Raw genomic sequence first — 17,558 nt, forward strand, 5'->3', positions numbered from 1 at the left:
CGGCAGTGGGAGGCCCCATTAGCTAAAGTGGTACCTCAGGTTAAGAACAGTTTTAGGTTAAGAACGGACCTCTGGAACAAGTTAAGTTCTTAACCCGAGGTACCACTGTAATTTATTTCGCCTTCACAAGAAAAGGTCAGGGTTTTTAAGGAAGGCTCATAACATACAGTAAGGAACAATGATTATAAACATTGCTTTTTAGAACACAAATGTCAAGGGTGTAAATATCCTCTGGGCAAGATTCATGTCTGTAGCAGCCCTGTGCAAGGACTTCTGCTTGCACAACAGGAGTTTCTCCAACCTCTCCTCCCCTCGCGTGCCCCCCCCACAAGTATCCTGCATCTAACTGCCCCCTCCCATGTAACTTCAGAAAAAAATGACAAAAACGTGCTGTACATAGTCCCTTATAACCCATGTTATAAGAAAGAAAAGAGCCGAACCTACTTCACTAAAGAAGCTTTGCGGCAAAGCTTATCAGCTCCTCTATAATAGTTCACCAGCTGCACAAGTCCAGGTTCGTGACCTACAAAAGAGAAAGAGAGAGGTTTTTTTAATATCTTAACCTTTTCTTTTTGAATTTGGAAGTGTACATGTGTGCGCACGAAAAAGTTTTTTTTAAAAAAGAGATCAACATTTATCCAAGCAAATGATCTCCATTTTTTTTTTAGGCGGAAGCCCAGTTCGGTGGAATGCGAAAGTGAAATTTAAAATCCCAGCCATTTTGCTTGTGCCCAAGCCTCAAGGAAATACAGTGGTACCTTGGTACTCGAACGGCTTGGCTCCCGAACAAATCGGCTCCCGAACGCCAGAAACCCGGAAGTGAGTGTTCTGGTTTGCGAATGTTTGTCGGAACCTGAACATGCAACGTGGCTTCCACTTGGGTGCAGGAAGCTCCTGCAGCCAATCGGAAGCCACACCTTGGTTTTCGAACGGTTCCGGGAGTCGAATGGGCTCCTGGAACAGATTAAGTTTGACAACCAAGGTAGCACGGTAACATCTATTCTTTTGTACTTAAACACACATTGCTGAAAGGCAGGCTGATGACTCTTCCTGATTTCATTTCGGGTAGCGAACAGGATGTTTTGGACTTCAAATCCCTGACCACTGCTCATGCTGGCTGGGCCAGATGGGAACTGTAGTCCAACAGATATCTGGAAAGTAGGATTTTGGCTTCTCCTAAGCTAGCAAGTGGCATTCTAAAGCCAAGCTGCATCACCATCCCTGAGTTAATAACCGCAGTTAGCACCAAATCAGAAGTGATACCTTCCTGAAGAGATATAAGCAGTCATTGTGGGAAGAACAGAAAACTCCCTCAGCCCATCATTGTGTGGCTTAGAAGACAGGGTTCTTATCTCTTTACAATTCCATGAAGACTGAAGTCTCAGATACACATGCAGAAGGTGGAGGTGATTATATAACATATATAAATGGCCTCGGTCCAGTATATCTGAAGGAGCGTCTCCACCCCCATCGTTCTACCCGGACACTGAGGTCCAGTGCCGAGGGCCTTCTGGTGGTTCCCTCACTGCGAGAAGCCAAGTTACAGGGAACCAGGCAGAGGGCCTTCTCAGTAGTGGCGCCCTCCCTGTGGAACTCCCTCCCACCAGATGTCAAAGAGAACAACAACTACCAGACTTTTAGAAGACATCTGAAGGCAGCCCTGTTTAGGGAAGCTTTTAATGTTTGATGTATCACAGTATTTTAATATTCTTTTGGAAGCCGCCCTGAGTGGCTGGGGAAGCCCAGCCAGATGGTCGGGCTATCAATAATAAATCATCATCATCATCATCATCATCATCATTATTATTATTATTATTATTATTATTATTATTATTATTTCTAACTGCAAGTGGGTCTCAATAAATACACTCCAGTTAAAATTTTGAATGTTTCTCTATGTAAAAAAAAAAAAAGGCAACCCACAAAATTCCTGCAAGTAGAAAAGTAGCTCAGAAGGAATCAGACTGGCCTAGAGCCTCTCCCTGCAATGTGCTAGATTTATACTTGCAGGGAATATTTTACACAGGGAGCATTCACAAGTGTGATTCACCCCCCCATCCCCATCCAGCTTTCAGTGTGAAGTAGCGGTTCAGAAGTGGGGAAATGAAAACGTCAAGGGGTTGGAAGACAGGTTATGACATTTAGAGCTTTTTAGTTTTGAAAAAGGTGCAAGGGAGGGGATAGAGGTGTATACAATTTGACACGGTGTAGATAAAGTGGACAGGGAAAACTTTTCTACCCAGTCATTGCTAGATCTGGAGGTAGGCAAACGATAAGTCAGGTGAGCCAGGCATAGGCAATTGCCCTAAATTTGGGTTAATATTGCCACAGTGTATTGAAACAAGCCAGCTGGATAAACCAAGGTTTGAAGTTGCCTCATTCGAGTAAAGCTTCTGGGTTCAGACTTGATACTAAACTGTGGATAGTTAAAAACAGAGCTGGAGGAGGAAACAGGGAGCGTATGGGGGCAAGGCTTAACCCTGGCTCACTCGCATAACAATATAAGGTCAAAGTGCAGCCAGTGTATGAGCTAGGAATAATGAAGGTCAATACACAGATACGGACCGACAAGAAGAGATGCATTAATGTGTGCCATGCTCACGTTTACGAAGAAGCCAATTTGGGCATATGCAAGAAGAGATTTGGGCATCCTTACATCTGATAATACAAAGGCTGCAATTTCCCAGACAGGCTGCTTAAATCCCATTGCCTTCTGTGAGACGTAAGCAGCTTAAGTCATTTCCAGACCTACACAGCAAGGATCAGCCGACGTCAGGCTTACGGGATCTACTTTCTTTTATACTACAGCCCCAAGATTCGCCAAGCAGACCCTGGTGCAAAAGATATTCAGAATTAAAGAATTCAGAGCTCAGGAATCTGTTCTGAGTTTCAGAACTGAACGCAGGCCAGTCCTTTCACATAAAAATCCATTCCCATGCTTTCTTCTGTTCAGCACTTCAACTGAGGGTAGCTGGGCAGTAATTTTTGTTTTGTTAAATATTTGGAAGGCAGGATTTCCCTGTCTAATACAAATCACCCAGCGATCTACCTTTTGCCTAGAGATGAAAGAGAACTTAGATTCAGTTCACACTGGAAGGCAAACCTACATAATTTGCACTTTCCAAAGCAATTCGAGAACTGAAATACAGCCAGTCCTTGAAATTCACTCTTCAATGAATTTTACAATGACATTCACCAGATGAGCAATGTATGCAGAAACAAACACAAGCACTCCAATTGGAGAACAGCCTTTACAGAAGGCATTATGGACTTTGAAGAAGCATGAACTTGGGGTGAAAGGGAGAAATGAGCTAAGAGGAATGCACGTTTGGCAAATCCTCACCATGATAAACTCCCACCTAGAAACCTATGTCCTCACTGTGGAAGGATGTGTGGATTCAGAATTGGCCTCTACGGTCACTTACAGACTCACTGTTAAGACCACATTCATAGAAGACAGTCTTACTCGGCTACGAGTGACCGCCGAAGAAGATAACAGAAACACACATACAGTGGTACCTCGGGTTACAGACGCTTCAGGTTACAGACTCTGCTAACCCAGAAATAGTACCTCAGGTTAAGAACTTTGCTTCCGGATGAGAACAGAAATCGCGCCGCCACAGTGCGGTGGCGGCAGGAGGCCCCATTAGTTAAAGTGGTGCTTCAGGTTAAGACCAGTTTCAGGTTAAGAACGGATCTCCAGAATGAATTAAGTTCTTAACCCGAGGTACCACTGTACTATGGGAAAGTGTGCATAATTATTCTTTCTCCATATATAATGCATTTTGTATGTTATTTCCACTAACATACAAAATGCATTCTATTAGGTAAAACTGCTTTGTAGAGATGTCTATCTTGGGCAAAATTGAATCATTAAATGTGTATATTAAGATAAATTAGAACATGATTTAAAAAAAAAACGAGCTGATGAATTTTTATGGGAACGTTAAACGAAGAGTCACAAAGCGATGTGGAAATGTAGTAAGAATAATTTAATAATTTAAATAATTCCCTGTATGGTGTGTAGTGAGCAGAACCTCAGTCTGGAATAATGAGTCCTGACTTCTTCCCTACCGTGATTTAGGCTCCATCTGCACTATACATTTAAAGCAGAACCATTCCACTTTAAAGAGTCATGGCTTCGCCCAAAGATTCCTGGGAACGCTTACAGATCCCCTCACAGAACTACAATTCTCAGAATTCCCTAGGAAGGGGGAATGATTGTTAAACCACTCTGGTAATTGTAGCTCTTTGAGGAGAGTATGAACCCCCCCACCAACTCTCAGCAACCTTAGCAAACTACACTTCCCCGGGTTCTTTGCAGGACTTCATGCCTACTTCAAGTAATAATAATAATAAATAATAATTTTTATTTATACCCCGCCCTCCCCGGCCAGAGCCGGGCTCAGGGTGGCTAACACCAAGAAAATCACAGTAAAAACATAATAGGGGAAAAAGAGAGGGGGGGAACCCAATTTAAAATACAGGTTAAAATACAATTTAAAATGCAGCCTCATTTTAAAGTAGCCAATAAATCAAGACCATAAGGGGAGGGAAACATAAGGGTCAGACTGAGTCCAAACCAAAGGCCAGGCGGAACAGCTCTGTCTTGCAGGCCCTGTGGAAAGATGTCAAGTCCCGCAGGGCCCTAGTCTCTTGTGACAGAACGTTCCACCAAGTCGGGGCCAGTACTGAAAAGGCCCTGGCCTTAGTTGAGACCAATCTAACCACCTTGTGACCTGGGACCTCCAAAATGTTGTCATTTGTGGACCTTAAGGTCCTCCGCGGGGCATACCAAGAGAGGCGGTCCCGTAGGTACGTGGGCCCTAGGCCGCATAGGGCTTTAAAGGTCAAAGCCAGCACCTTAAACCTGACCCTGTACTCCACCAGGAGCCAGTGCAGTTGGTAAAGCACTGGGTGAATGTGATCCCGCGGCAAGGACCCCGTAAGCAGCCTCGCCGCAGCATTCTGCACCCGGTGGAGTTTCTGGGTCAGCCTCAAGGGCAAGTAGTACAGTAGTGCTTTAAATGTATGGTGCAAATGGGGCCTTATAGGATAGGAGGAGCTGTAACTTAGCAGTGGTAAGAGTACATGCTCTGCATGCAGACGCAAGTCCCAAATTTAATCCCAGGCATTTGAAACAAACAAAAGAAGAATCGGGTAGCAGGTGATATGGAAGACCTTTCTTCGCTCCAGCTCCCTGGAGAACTGTTGCTAGAATAACATTACTGAGCTAGACGGACAAATAGGCTGACTCTGTGTGCATACGTTATACAAATGCGCATTTGAAACATCTAGCAATGCAACAGGGTCACATTTGAGCATATTTAAAAAGAAAAAAGTGTTGTTGTTTTTTAACGGTGGAGGAAACACAGAAAGTAGTGAGAGTTGGTGTGAATTGTCCTGAAGTGTAAAACTGCATGAATATAGCTTTTCAACTGACCTCAGGCGAACTTTCACCGGGCTTCTCATGTATAATGCATGATGCTAGTATCATAATAGCTTCTCGATGGATGAATTGGTCAAGGCTCTTGTGCGATATATTTGCAGGGCCCCACTGCACGGTACATTGGGCATTAGAACCAAATGTAGCCACGCCAAGGTTTGACGACGTTTGTTGAAATTTAAGAACCTACAGTGGTACCTCGGGTTACATACGCTTCAGGTTACATACGCTTCAGGTTACAGACTCCGCTAACCCAGAAATAGTGCTTCAGTTTAAGAACTCTGCTTCAGGATGAGAACAGAAATTGTGCTCCGGCGGCGCGGCGGCAGCGGGAGGCCCCATTAGCTAAAGTAGTGCTTCAGGTTAAGAACAGTTTCAGGTTAAGTACGGACCTCCGGAACGAATTAAGTACTTAACCCGAGGTACCACTGTATAAGAACAATTCCAAGTGGGGAATGCTTGCGAAAGTGAGGCAGGCCTAGGAAAATATTCCCAAAACCTAGCCTCCCTCATCAAATGTATTCACGTTGAGAATTGTATCAAAGACCATTGACAAAGGAGATTCAACAGAGCTCTTGGCTTTCCTCCCCACAGATGGTGGTGGAGGGCGATCAGAAAGCTCTTTTTTAAGGCAACAATGGAGGCATTGACAGAGCTGAAGTGTTGGTGCTTAAAACAAGGAACAAAATAAAAAATACGCCACTGAGCCCACACAGTAGTTATCCAAGTGTTTTTAATTGCCGAAGGAGAGGCGGATCTTAACAAGGGTTTCTGTGAAATCTGCCTTTGGGTTTAGCTCTGCACGAGGCCGGATGTCAAGAAGGGTTATTAAACTGTTAGGGTAGAACTAAACTTGGACAAATCACGAAGGAGCAAAAACGGGAGATGGCGCAGGAAATGATGAGAGTGACAAAATCCGGAGGCAAATCTGCAGAACTGCAAGGGAATCATCTCAGGCTAGATAAACAGGAGGATCTTGGATCTCTAAAGGGACACGAAGTTCAATTTAAGATGCTGTTTAACATCTACATGAAACCTGTTGGCCCAGAAATGGAAGCAAGAAAAAATACCGACGAAAGAAGAAGGGCAGACAAAATTAATGGACTATGCAGACTTGGATAAAATGACAGGAAGGATTCGAAACCTGCAGGACCAGAGATTTACAGAAGTTTGGAAGAAATATACGAACTATTTGAAGAGCAACTGTAATCAACAAATTACGCTAGTAGGACTACAAGAAGTTTTGTAAGGGGAAATATATGAAATATTGCAAAGAGAAATAAGAGAGACATTAGTTATAATATTTAAATGTAATAGTGAAAGTAAGAAATGTAAATTAAGTGATAAGATTTGAAAAATTTCAGATGGGATGGATGGAAGTTAAAAAAAAGTGTATAAGATATAAAAGTATGTTTAATAACTGTTGAAAATGTTATGTTAAAAAACTAATAAATATATATATATATAAATAACATCTACATGAAACCGCTGAGTGAGGTCATCTGGAGTTTTGGAGTACGTTGCCAGCAATAGGCTGATGACACACAGCTCTATTTCTCCTTTACATCTGCAGGTGAGGCAGTGAAAGTGCTGGACCAGTGTCTTGCCTTGGTAACGGACTGGATGAGAGAGATGGGTAGCTCAGTTGGGTAGAGCATGGTGCTGGTAACGCCAAGGTCACAGATTCAATAGCTGCATGTTCCTGCATTGCAGGAGATTGGACAAGATGATCCATAGCATGGGTAGGCAACCTAAGGCCCGGGGGCCGGATGTGGCCCAATCACCTTCTCAATCCGGCCCGCAGATCGTCCGGGAATCAGCATGTTTTTACATGAGTAGAATGTGTCCTTTTATTTAAAATGCATCTCTGGGCTATTTGTGGGGCCTGCCTGGTGTTTTTACATGAGTAGAATGTGTGCTTTTATTTAAAATGCATCTCTGGGTTATTTGTGGGGCATAGGGATTCGTTCATTATTTTTTTTCCAAAATATAGTCCGGCCCCCCACATGGTCTGAGGGACGATGGACCGGCCCACGGCTGAAAAAGGTTGCTGACCCCTGATTCACAGGTTCCCATGCAACTCTATAATCTATGATTCTATGATTTAACAAACTGAAGCTCCATCCAGATAAGACTGAGGTACTGCTAGTGGAAAGTAGTTACTGCTAGTGGGGGTACTTATTGTAAATTGCCCTGTCATCTTCGGATAAAGAGCAGTATAGAAATAAATAATGATGATGATGATGATGATGATGATGATGTGGCCTCAGTTTTAGACAGCCTTCCATCAGCTTTGACTGGTGGCTAAGCTGTGCCCATATCTGGACAGGGATAGCCTCACTTCTGTTGCCTATGCTCTGCTAACCTCTAGGTTAAGATTACTGCAATGCATTATTTGTGGGGCTGCCGCTGAAGACAGCTTGGTGCAGAATTCAGCAGCCAAGTTGCTCACCGGGACAAGACGGTTTGAGCATACAGTCATACCTTGGGTTAGAGACACTTCGGGTTGCGCAATTTCAGGCTGTGCACCGCGCCGAACCCGGAAGTACTGGAACGGGTTACTTCCGGGTTTCGGCGATTGCACATGCACAGAAGCACTGAATCGCAACCCACGCATGCGCAAATGCAGCGCTGCGGGTTGCGAACGTGCTTCCCACACGGATCACGTTCGCAACCCGAGTGTCCACTGTGTTAGACCAGTTTGGCCAGACTGCACTGGCTGCCGATTAGTTTCCGGGCCCAATTCAAGGTGCTGTTTTTAACCTATAAAGCCTTAAGTGGCTCAGGACCTCAGTACCTCAAGGGCCACCTCTCCCCATAGGAATTGACCCAGACCCTGAGATCATCCTTTGAGGCTCCTAGAACACTTCTGCTATATATCTTTAGGTGCCAGGCAACAACATTTATTGCCTCCCAAGCGCTTTGGCTAATTAAACAATCAATGGCCTTTTAAACTGTGTGTAGGGGTTATTGTTTTTCTTTGTTACTATGGTATGTATTTTTGTGTTTTTATTTTCCAAACCACCCTGTGATCCTTGGATGAAGGGCGGTATAGAAATTTAATAATAGAACAATAAGTATACTACATCTCCCCACATCTGTTGGAGAAGCATATGGTACTCTATTTTCCTGACTGTCTAGATACCTCAGGTTGCTTCCCTATCCCAGGATAGCATGTTGTGTTTCAGCCTCTGATATAGGGTAAAGCAGTCCTAAGTGGGGATGAATATCCCTTAACCATATTAATAATTAATAATTCTCTCTCTCTAATCTCTCTCTCTCTAATTACATCCAAGTTGAACTTCGTGTTCCATAGAGATTTGTAGATTCCGCTCCTCATCTAAGCCCAAGATTCCCTTGAAATTATGCAGAACTTCCACCCGGATTTGATTACTCTCCCTTCACTTGCTGTGTCACCTGCCGTTCTTGCTCCTTCACAATTTGTCAAAGATTAGTTTCATTCGTACGGCTTCATCACGCATCCTGACATCTGGCCTTGCACAGAGCTGAATTTAAAGACAGATTTTTCAAGGCAACCCTTGTTATAATCTGGGGCTGATGGGAATTGGAGTCTGACAACATCTGTGAGGCGGTGCATTCTATACCCTCAGGCTCAAGAAATGAATCTGAGCATGGCTAAAAACAAAAACAACCACACTGATACATGCAGCTAAGATCAAAATATAAAATGGGGGGAAGGGGGGGAATAGTAATTTTAATATAATTATGCCAATCAATCATACATCCCTGTTGGAGATGCTTTATAGACCATACTGGAGCAAATTTCAAACAGAAGGGGTTCAGCAAAGGAAAGGAAAGTGATTAAACCATTTTTTAAAATAGTATTGTTTACTGCTGAAAATATGAGTAAAAGGAATGTACTAACATATGAAATGAAGACCCTTGAGCATCTTGCTTGACCTCCTCTGCACACGCTCCAGCTTGTCAATATCCTTCTTAAATTGTGGCACATTCATGCAATCACTTAATGCATTGTTTAAATATAAAGTAAAAAGGTAAAGGTAAAGGACTCCTATGGGACGCGGGTAGCGCTGTGGGTTAAACCACAGAGCCTAGGACTTGCCGATCAGAAGGTCACCGGTTCGAATCCCCACGACGGGGTGAGCTCCCGTTGCTCAGTCCCTGCTCCTGCCAACCTAGCAGTTTGAAAGCACGTCAAAGTGCAAGTAGATAAATAGGTACCGCTCCGGTGGGAAGGTAAACAGCGTTTCCGTGCGCTGCTCTGGTTCGCCAGAAGCGGCTTAGTCATGCTAAGCTCTACGCCGGCTCCCTCGGCCAATAAAGCGAGATGAGCGTCGCAACCCCTGTCGGCCACGACTGGACCTAATGGTCAGGGGTCCCTTTACCTTTACCTTTTAAAGGACTCCTGGACGGTTAAGTCCAGTCAAAGGCGACTATGGGGTTGCGCCGCTCATCTCGCTTTCAGGCCAAGGGAGCTGGCGTTTGTCCACAGACAGATTTCCGGGTCATGTGCCCAGCAAGACTAAATCGCTTCTGGTGCACGGAGGACCGTGACAAGTGCCAGAGTGCATGGAAACGCCATTTACCTTCCCATCACAGTGGTACCTATTTATCTACTTGCACTGGCATGCTTTCGAACTGCTAGGTTGTCAGGAGCTAGGACAGAGCAGCGGGAGCTCATCCTGTCACGGGGATTCGAACTGCCAGCCTTCTGATCATCAAGCCCAAGAGGCTCAGTGGTTTAGACCACAGCACTACCCCTTAAATATAAATAGCTCTCAAGTTCATAGGTCGCTTTCTGCCATATGGCCTTCGAGCAGCTGAGAATCGTAACAACCTGAATTGCATGTACTGTTAGCATACTTTTAACGCTGCAGTGGCAAAGGCACATACGCAGGGACACCTACAACTCATTAAGATAAATCCAATGAAAACACCCAGAGCATTTAGGGAAAGTGCACTCCATTAATGTGGCCTGGAGACAAACTAATAACGATGAGGTTGGCACAAGGCTGGTGTTAAGCAATCCCTGTCGTTTCCTCTAGTCAAAAGCTATGCTACCACATTCTGTTCCAGCAGAAGGCTTCCAAGCTGTCTTCAAGCTCCATGTTAAGCGCCTTTCAGGAGTCAGGTTTATTTCTTTGCCTGCAAACGCCCACTTGAAAATATAGCTATACTGTACTTTCTTCATTCTTTTAACCCAGTCTTCCCTTCTGTACTGCTGAAGCATACAACTTGCTTCTTTTAAAAACAAAACACAGCTAGCAAGAATAGCCTGACCATGCTTCACCCTTTATTTACACAAGGGCACAATGTAGCCCTGTTGGAACAGGATTTGGGCTGGGAAAAGTCCCAAGGCTACAAGGCGGATCTTTCATTTGTTTATAATTGTGGTATCCAGAACTTTGCAGAGTGCATCAGCTGAGAACTCATCAGAGCCAAGAAAATCAGCACTGGTTCCTGAAATCTGGACATGAAGCTTTCTGCTAATGTAGTCCATTAGCATTTTATGCAACCATCCTTAATTGCTGACTCATGTTCCATTATCAATCAGTCCTAACTTCCTTTGTCTGAATTGTTGCTCACCAGTCCTGCTGCCTGGCCAGCTATTCTGACTTTGCATTTTGTTTGCAATCATTCCATCAGTAACACTAGCACAAAAGCAGTTGTAGTTTTGTAGAGGTGTCCAATCCACAAACAGGATAAGACACACTTCTTTCCTTCCAGTTAGAAGGCTACACAAGGTGAGTTATGAGAATATTCTCTGTTAGCTGTCCCGAGCTCTGAAACTGTCCTTAATGCAGACCAAGACGGGGGTACCATGTGTATGTACATGTGATCAATCTAGATGGAGAGGTACAACCTATCTTGGATGGGGAACTCTTTGAGATGGTCCTAGATCGTGGGTTCTCCTCCAGTTGGTGCAGCTGCTAGTATGTCACCTATCTAGAGCAGCTGAACCCGGCTATTCTTACTCATGCATCAGTTAAAACAATTACTAAGATTCATGATCCACACAGGAGATGAAATGGCAAAGCAGGGAACTCATAACCTTGGAGAAGGACTTCTGTATGTTGGGAGCAGAGCAACTGCAGAGCCTATCCTACTGTCACACTCCCCTCAAGGCTAGTTTCCATGACGTTTACATTTCCGTAGGATTTGTCTGCAGATGGAACATATGGATTTGTTTGGTTTGCTTAAATAAGGATCCTGTTCATGTACCCATGAATGTACCCAATCCTATATGCACTTACTTGGGAATAATCCCATTGACTAGACATGCATAGGACTGTTTATTATGATGACTGCCCATTTATCTCAGAAAGAAGCACATGGCTCAGTGTGTGATCCTTGCAGGGTGGCAGAAGGCTGGGACTCTTCTTTCCTAGTTGGATTTTCTGAAAAACTTGGGATTAGCAGAATAATAAGAGTCAAAAGAATCCACCAAGTTCACCAATTCAACCATCTAGTGCTAGCAACCCAACATCCCTAAAGGGGAACCATCCAGCCTCTGCTTAAAACCTTCCGATGAGAGCAAAGTCATCCACCTTGTTCCATTATCAAACAGTATGAGCATCAAGAGGTTCTTCCTAATTCTTAGCTGAAATCCCCTTTCTTGAAAGGATATTGCAGAGCTGGGAAAGGTTCAGGAAAGGGCCACACAAATGATCAAGGGGATGGAGAGACTCCTCTGTTAGGGAAGATTGCAGCGTTTGGGACTTTTTAGTTCGGAGAAAAGAAAGAGGTGATACAATCATAGAATCATAGAAGAGTTGGAAGAGACCACAAGGGCCATCGAGTCCAACCCCCTGCCAAGCAGGAAACACCATCAGAGCACTCCTGACATATGGTTGTCAAGCCTCTGCTTAAAGACCTCCAAAGAAGGAGACTCCACCACACTCCTTGGCAGCAAATTCCACTGTCGAACAGCTCTTACTGTCAGGAAGTTCTTCCTAATGTTTAGGTGGAATCTTCTTTCTTGTAGTTTGGATCCATTGCTCCATGTCCGCTTCTCTGGAGCAGCAGAAAACAACCTTTCTCCCTCCTCTATGTGACATCCTTTTATATATTTGAACATGGCTATCATATCACCCCTTAACCTCCTCTTCTCCAGGCTAAACATGCCCAGCTCCCTTAGCCGTTCCTCATAGAATAGAAGCTTATAAAATTCTGCATGGCATGGAGAAAGTGGACAGAGAATTTTTTTTCTCCCTCTCTTGTAACACTAGGACTTTGTGGGCATCCAATGAGGCTGAATGAATGTTGCAAGATTTAGGGAAGTACCTTTTTGTGCAGTGAATAGTCAAACTATGGAACTTGTTCCTGACTCAGCCTTTCTAGCTCCTGACTCATGCTTAGCTTCAGGCCTACTAGAATCCTTGATGCACTTTCCAGTGCTGTTATGAGCTAGCCATTTCTGCAATTCTTCCCAAGTACAAAGAACTCTATGCTTTTTAAAAAAAGTAATCCAGGACTTATTCCAACCTCCCAAAGCTCATCCTGCCCCAAAGTCAACCAATGAAGCTCGTCCTTCGCCATGTGCCTTCCAGGTATTTTGAACTACAGTTCTCTCTGGGGTTGTCGCCACTATTCCTACATCCCCCTAATGCTCTCTTTCCTCCCAGTAATCCATCTCTCGGAGAAGCCACCTGTTCCAAAAGCACATTATTCTCTCTTGGCTGAACAGGCTCAAATGTCTTGTCAGCCTGACTCACAAGAGTCCGCAAATGGCATTTTAAAAATAACCCCACTGAAGAAAATAAAGACTATTACACAAAATTAAGAGGCAGCACAGAAATTTGCAATGTCATTCATTTTTGTTCACATTAATAATAATAATAATAATAATAATAATAATAATAATAATAATAATTTATATACCACCCTATACCCAGAGGTCTGTGGATCAGCTTTCAATGTGGATCAGCTTTAAAGTTAGTCAGCCAGTAACTATGAACAACTCAAATAGAGGAGGTTAGTGAACTAAACTCTTTTTGCCATGTGTTTGGTCTTTGTATTAAAGATACAACAACTGTTTAAGATTCATCCGTCTTTTGCACACAGCTTAATTACTATTTCCCAAAGACTATTCCCAACTTAGGAAAAGTCCTTCCCGTGTCACTTCAATAAAAGGCACTATTGTTATTTTTATCATCAACAATGACACACACACACCAACACTTTTGCTGAACACTTGGAGATCCAGCAGTCTTTTTAAAAAAATGGTCAAGGTATGACAAAGCCTGCCAAAGGGCAGCTTGCTGGTGATCTGTGGTTGCTTCTAACCACGGTCTAATATGAAAAGGCAAAAATTACATTTCAGTACCTAATAAGGGACTGGCTGCCATATAAGTTTGCTCTCCAGTGGTTCCTTTGGGAGTGGGGCGGAAATCTAAGTATTCCCACAGAAATGTGATTCTCAGCATTATGTTGTGATTGAGACCCAACCAAATGCATCATTATCCTTACCAAGAGGAGCACCCCAGTCCAAATTAGTTTCACAATTGCTGCAATCCTCTGGTTCATTAAAAAACACTGATAACAAATATCAGGAGGTGAAGGTACAAGGGATGCCAATTTTATGACGTTGTGGCAGTACAGTATATCGTTTACTCCAGCTACTTTCTGTCCTCCAACCCTTCCCCCCCCCCCCCACGAAAAAGCAAATCCCCAAGCGGACTTGCCAAACAGTCAAGTCACTCCCTGGTTGCAGTAGCCAACACCCAAATCTAGTTATATGCGCCACGAGCCAGACAGACCCTCTCCTTCACTCTCTCTCACGCCCCTCCCCTTGTGCACCCAAACTTAAGCAGTTGCATACATAAGAAGCGGGTCTAGGGGGAGGAAACCCGGCGCCGTATTGCTTCGAACGCAGCCGGCTGCCTCCCCCGCGCGCCCATTCATACAACCAAGCGCAGCTTTAGGAGTGTCGCGCGGAAACCTGATGCTCGAGAGCGCAAAAAACCCCAGCTCGTTTGCCCGGATAACTGTCGGCCCCATCGCTCGCTTACCCAGTCTCCCAAATGGCAGCCTGTTCCTTTCCCCCAGCATGAGGTTAAACCTGGGGTTGTCCCTTTTCAGCCTCTTCCATTGTCCGGTGGAAAGCAGGATTTTGGAGACTTCCGCGTAGACGCTGCTGTTCTCATCCCGTGCCACAAACGTGTACATCTTTATATATGTATATGTGTGTATATTTAAAAATGAACCATAAATAAATAAATAGAGGCGCAAAACGCGCCGCCACTCCCCCGCCCCACCTGGCCGGATCAAAGCGCAAGCCTTGGACCCATGGATTAAAAAGGCGTGGGGGCCCCGCCGTCTCTTAGCCCCCCCCAAATAAAAACCATCCAAACCGGCATTGCAAGAGACGTATCCACCCTGCCGGGCTCAAAAACGAGTTAGGGGCGGCGGCGGTGGGGGTGAAACCGAGAGGACGCAGCGAAGGAGGCTTGCCGCCGGGTCTGACTCCGGTTCCGCGGCACCGGGGAGGGTGGCCGGGGGTGGGATCCGGGCGCGCGCCTTCCTTGGATCAGAGCCCGGGCACCTTCCCTTCGAGCGCTGGACTCCCGAGCATTTCCTGGCACCCCTTCCTACATGCTCGCGAGGAAGGCGCCGAAGGCAGCAGCAGGAGCCGGATCAAAAAGCGGCGGCCGGGCGGCCCCCGGGTCCCTCCAGCGATCCCCGGAGGGCCATGGTCACCCCTGCGGAGGAGGCGCTCTCACAAGCCCGAACTTTCACTGCCGCTGCCCCTTGCAGAGAGGCGCACGCCTATCTCCGGAGGAGGAGGAGGAGGAAACGCCTTCTGGGAAAACCGAGGCAGCCTCTCCCCCTCCGGCAGCGGCTCCTCTTCCATCTTGGCTCCACCCCGCCGTGATCCGGGGCCGCGGAGCGCAGGGGTCAGGGAGCAAAAGGGGGCCGGGCTCCGGAAAAAAACGCCTCGCCGCGTCTGCCTGCCTGTCCTTTCTGTTCCCAAACTCTTTGGGTGCGATTGATTCGGAGCTGATTCGGTGTGCGAGTGCGCGATCGTGCGTTTTCGCTCTGGATCAGAAGTGCAAAGGGGGCCGATTCTCTGCGCCGGTTCGAGAGGAGCCGTAGCAGAGGCGCGCAGCATCTCCAAATATGTGCCCTGCGGCAAGCTGGGTGCAGACAATGGGGTTCTGGGCCCTCCTTGCTACACACGCATCCTCTCTCTTTCTCACACGCACGCCCAAAAACGAGCAAACCCATCATCGTGCTGCTACCACCAGTGGCCGGCTGGATAATCTCATCCAACTCCCACAAAATGTTATGGTTATTGTTAAATTTGCATATCACCCTCTATTCAAAGATCTCGGGGCGGTTGACAACAGGACTGGGATAGTGGCCTGGGAGACCTCCGTCGGTACAGTACGAGACTCAATCTTACGGCCGTGGGTTCGAGCCCCACATTGGGCAAAAGACTCCTGCGTTATGAGGGTTGGACCAGATGATCCTTGGGACCCCTTACAACACTGCAGTTATAAGATACAGTATAAGAAAAATAGAAAATGAAAATACAGAATGCATAACAAAAATAAAAGCAATAGAATCAACCAGATTCCTGGCTGAAGAGACACGTTTCTGCCTGAAGATATGTAATGAAGATGCCAGGCAAACCTTTCTGGGGAGAGCATTCCACAAATGGAGCCACCGCAGAAAAGGCCTGTTCTCATATTTCCATCCTCTAATGTATTCATAAGGGACGCGGGTGGCACTGTGGGTTAAGCCACAGAGCCTAGGACTTGCTGATCAGAAGGTCAGTGGTTCAAATCCCCGCGACGGGGTAAGCTCCCGTTGCTCGGTCCCTGCTCCTGCCAACCTAGCAGTTCAAAAGCACGTCAAAATGCAAGTAGATAAATAGGTACCGCTCTGGCGGGAAGGTAAATGACGTTTCCATGCGCTTCTCTGGTTCACCAGAAGGTTCTGCTGGCCACATGACCAGGAAGTTGTACGCCAGCTCCCTCAGCCAATAAAGCGAGATGAGCGCCACAACCCCAGAGTCAGCCATGACTGGACCTAATGGACCTAAGATGAATTTGTGGAGGGCAAGGCTGATAATGGCCCCTTGCCATTGTGATTGTGTTATAGTTGCGGTGTCGGAGGCATGGAAGGGAAGGGAAGAATTGGAGTGGAAGCGAGGGAATCTTGTTTGCACTGGGAAGAAAGTCTGCATTGAGGGATGTTCAGCACCCACCAATAGGATCTACATACAGGTCATCAGGTTTTAAGAAGTGGCTTTACACTGAGTCAGAATATTGGTCCATCTAGCTCAATGCTGTCTACACGGACTGGCAGCAGCTCTTTTGAGTTTCCCTGCAGGTGCCCAAGTGCTGTCTATGATAAGCAGCATGTCTGAAGGCACAGAGAGTTGTTGGGTCCACTGGGCAGTGGAAAGTGGCACTGTCTCTGAGGCTGAAGCATCAGAATTTTCACCATAAGGCCTTGCCATGTTCAACAATGTCGTCCCATCAGTCAGACTCCACAATACTGTGGTACCTTGGGTTAAGGACTTAATTTGTTCCAGAGGTCCGTTCTTAACCTGAAACTGTTCTTAACCTGAGGTACCACTTTATCTAATGGGGCCGCCTGCTGTTGCTGCGCTGCTGCCGTACAATTTCTGTTCTCATCCTGAAGCGAAGTTCTTAACCCAAGGTACTATTTCTGGGTTAGCGGAGTCTGTAACTTGAAGTGTCTGTAACCTGAAGCGTCTGTAACCCGAGGTACCACTGTACAGGCATGTAGTGTATGAGCAGCTTAACGCCAACAGATTTCATACCTTCCTCCCATGGATGGGGCAATTCCTTTGCCGTGACCATAACATGTGGCTCAGCAAGGTATGTTCTGTGTGGCAGTGCCAACGTTTATCAGACCGCTCATGAAATGGCCTCAGAGATGTCTTGCTTGTACAAAATAGTAATGATTGTTGTAAGCTTGAACTTCAGGTCTAGTGAAATTTGATGGACCTGTTCCCTATTGGAGGAGATGGGGAAGCCTGTCAATTTCAGTTTCTCTGTTTCTCATTTCTCCAGCTAAAATTGGATTCAACACATTTCCACATCAGTTTGCAATTTTGGGGGGAAGAAAAAAAGAAAAGCCCCAATGAAAACTAGCC

The 17,558-nt window shown here is 45.6% G+C and overlaps 1 protein-coding gene across 2 annotated transcripts in view; it reads right to left on the reverse strand.

Annotated features, from left to right (window-relative positions):
- Positions 1-15,305, reverse strand: part of TTL (tubulin tyrosine ligase) — a 31,089-nt gene extending 15,784 nt beyond the window's left edge. For both annotated transcript variants that reach the window (XR_014545851.1, XM_083605452.1), the window contains exons 1-2: positions 14,440-15,305; positions 445-523 (exon numbers count right to left, since the gene is read on the reverse strand). Coding sequence is in view for 1 of the 2 variants with exons in the window: in XM_083605452.1 (XP_083461578.1) it covers positions 445-523; positions 14,440-14,596 (236 nt within the window). In the remaining variant the exon portion in view is untranslated. The remainder of the gene's footprint in view (positions 1-444; positions 524-14,439) is intronic.
- Between the last annotated feature and the right edge of the window lie 2,253 nt (positions 15,306-17,558).

The sequence above is a fragment of the Podarcis filfolensis genome (assembly GCF_964270895.1).
Source record: "Podarcis filfolensis genome assembly, chromosome: 3".
NCBI lineage: Eukaryota > Metazoa > Chordata > Lepidosauria > Squamata > Lacertidae > Podarcis > Podarcis filfolensis.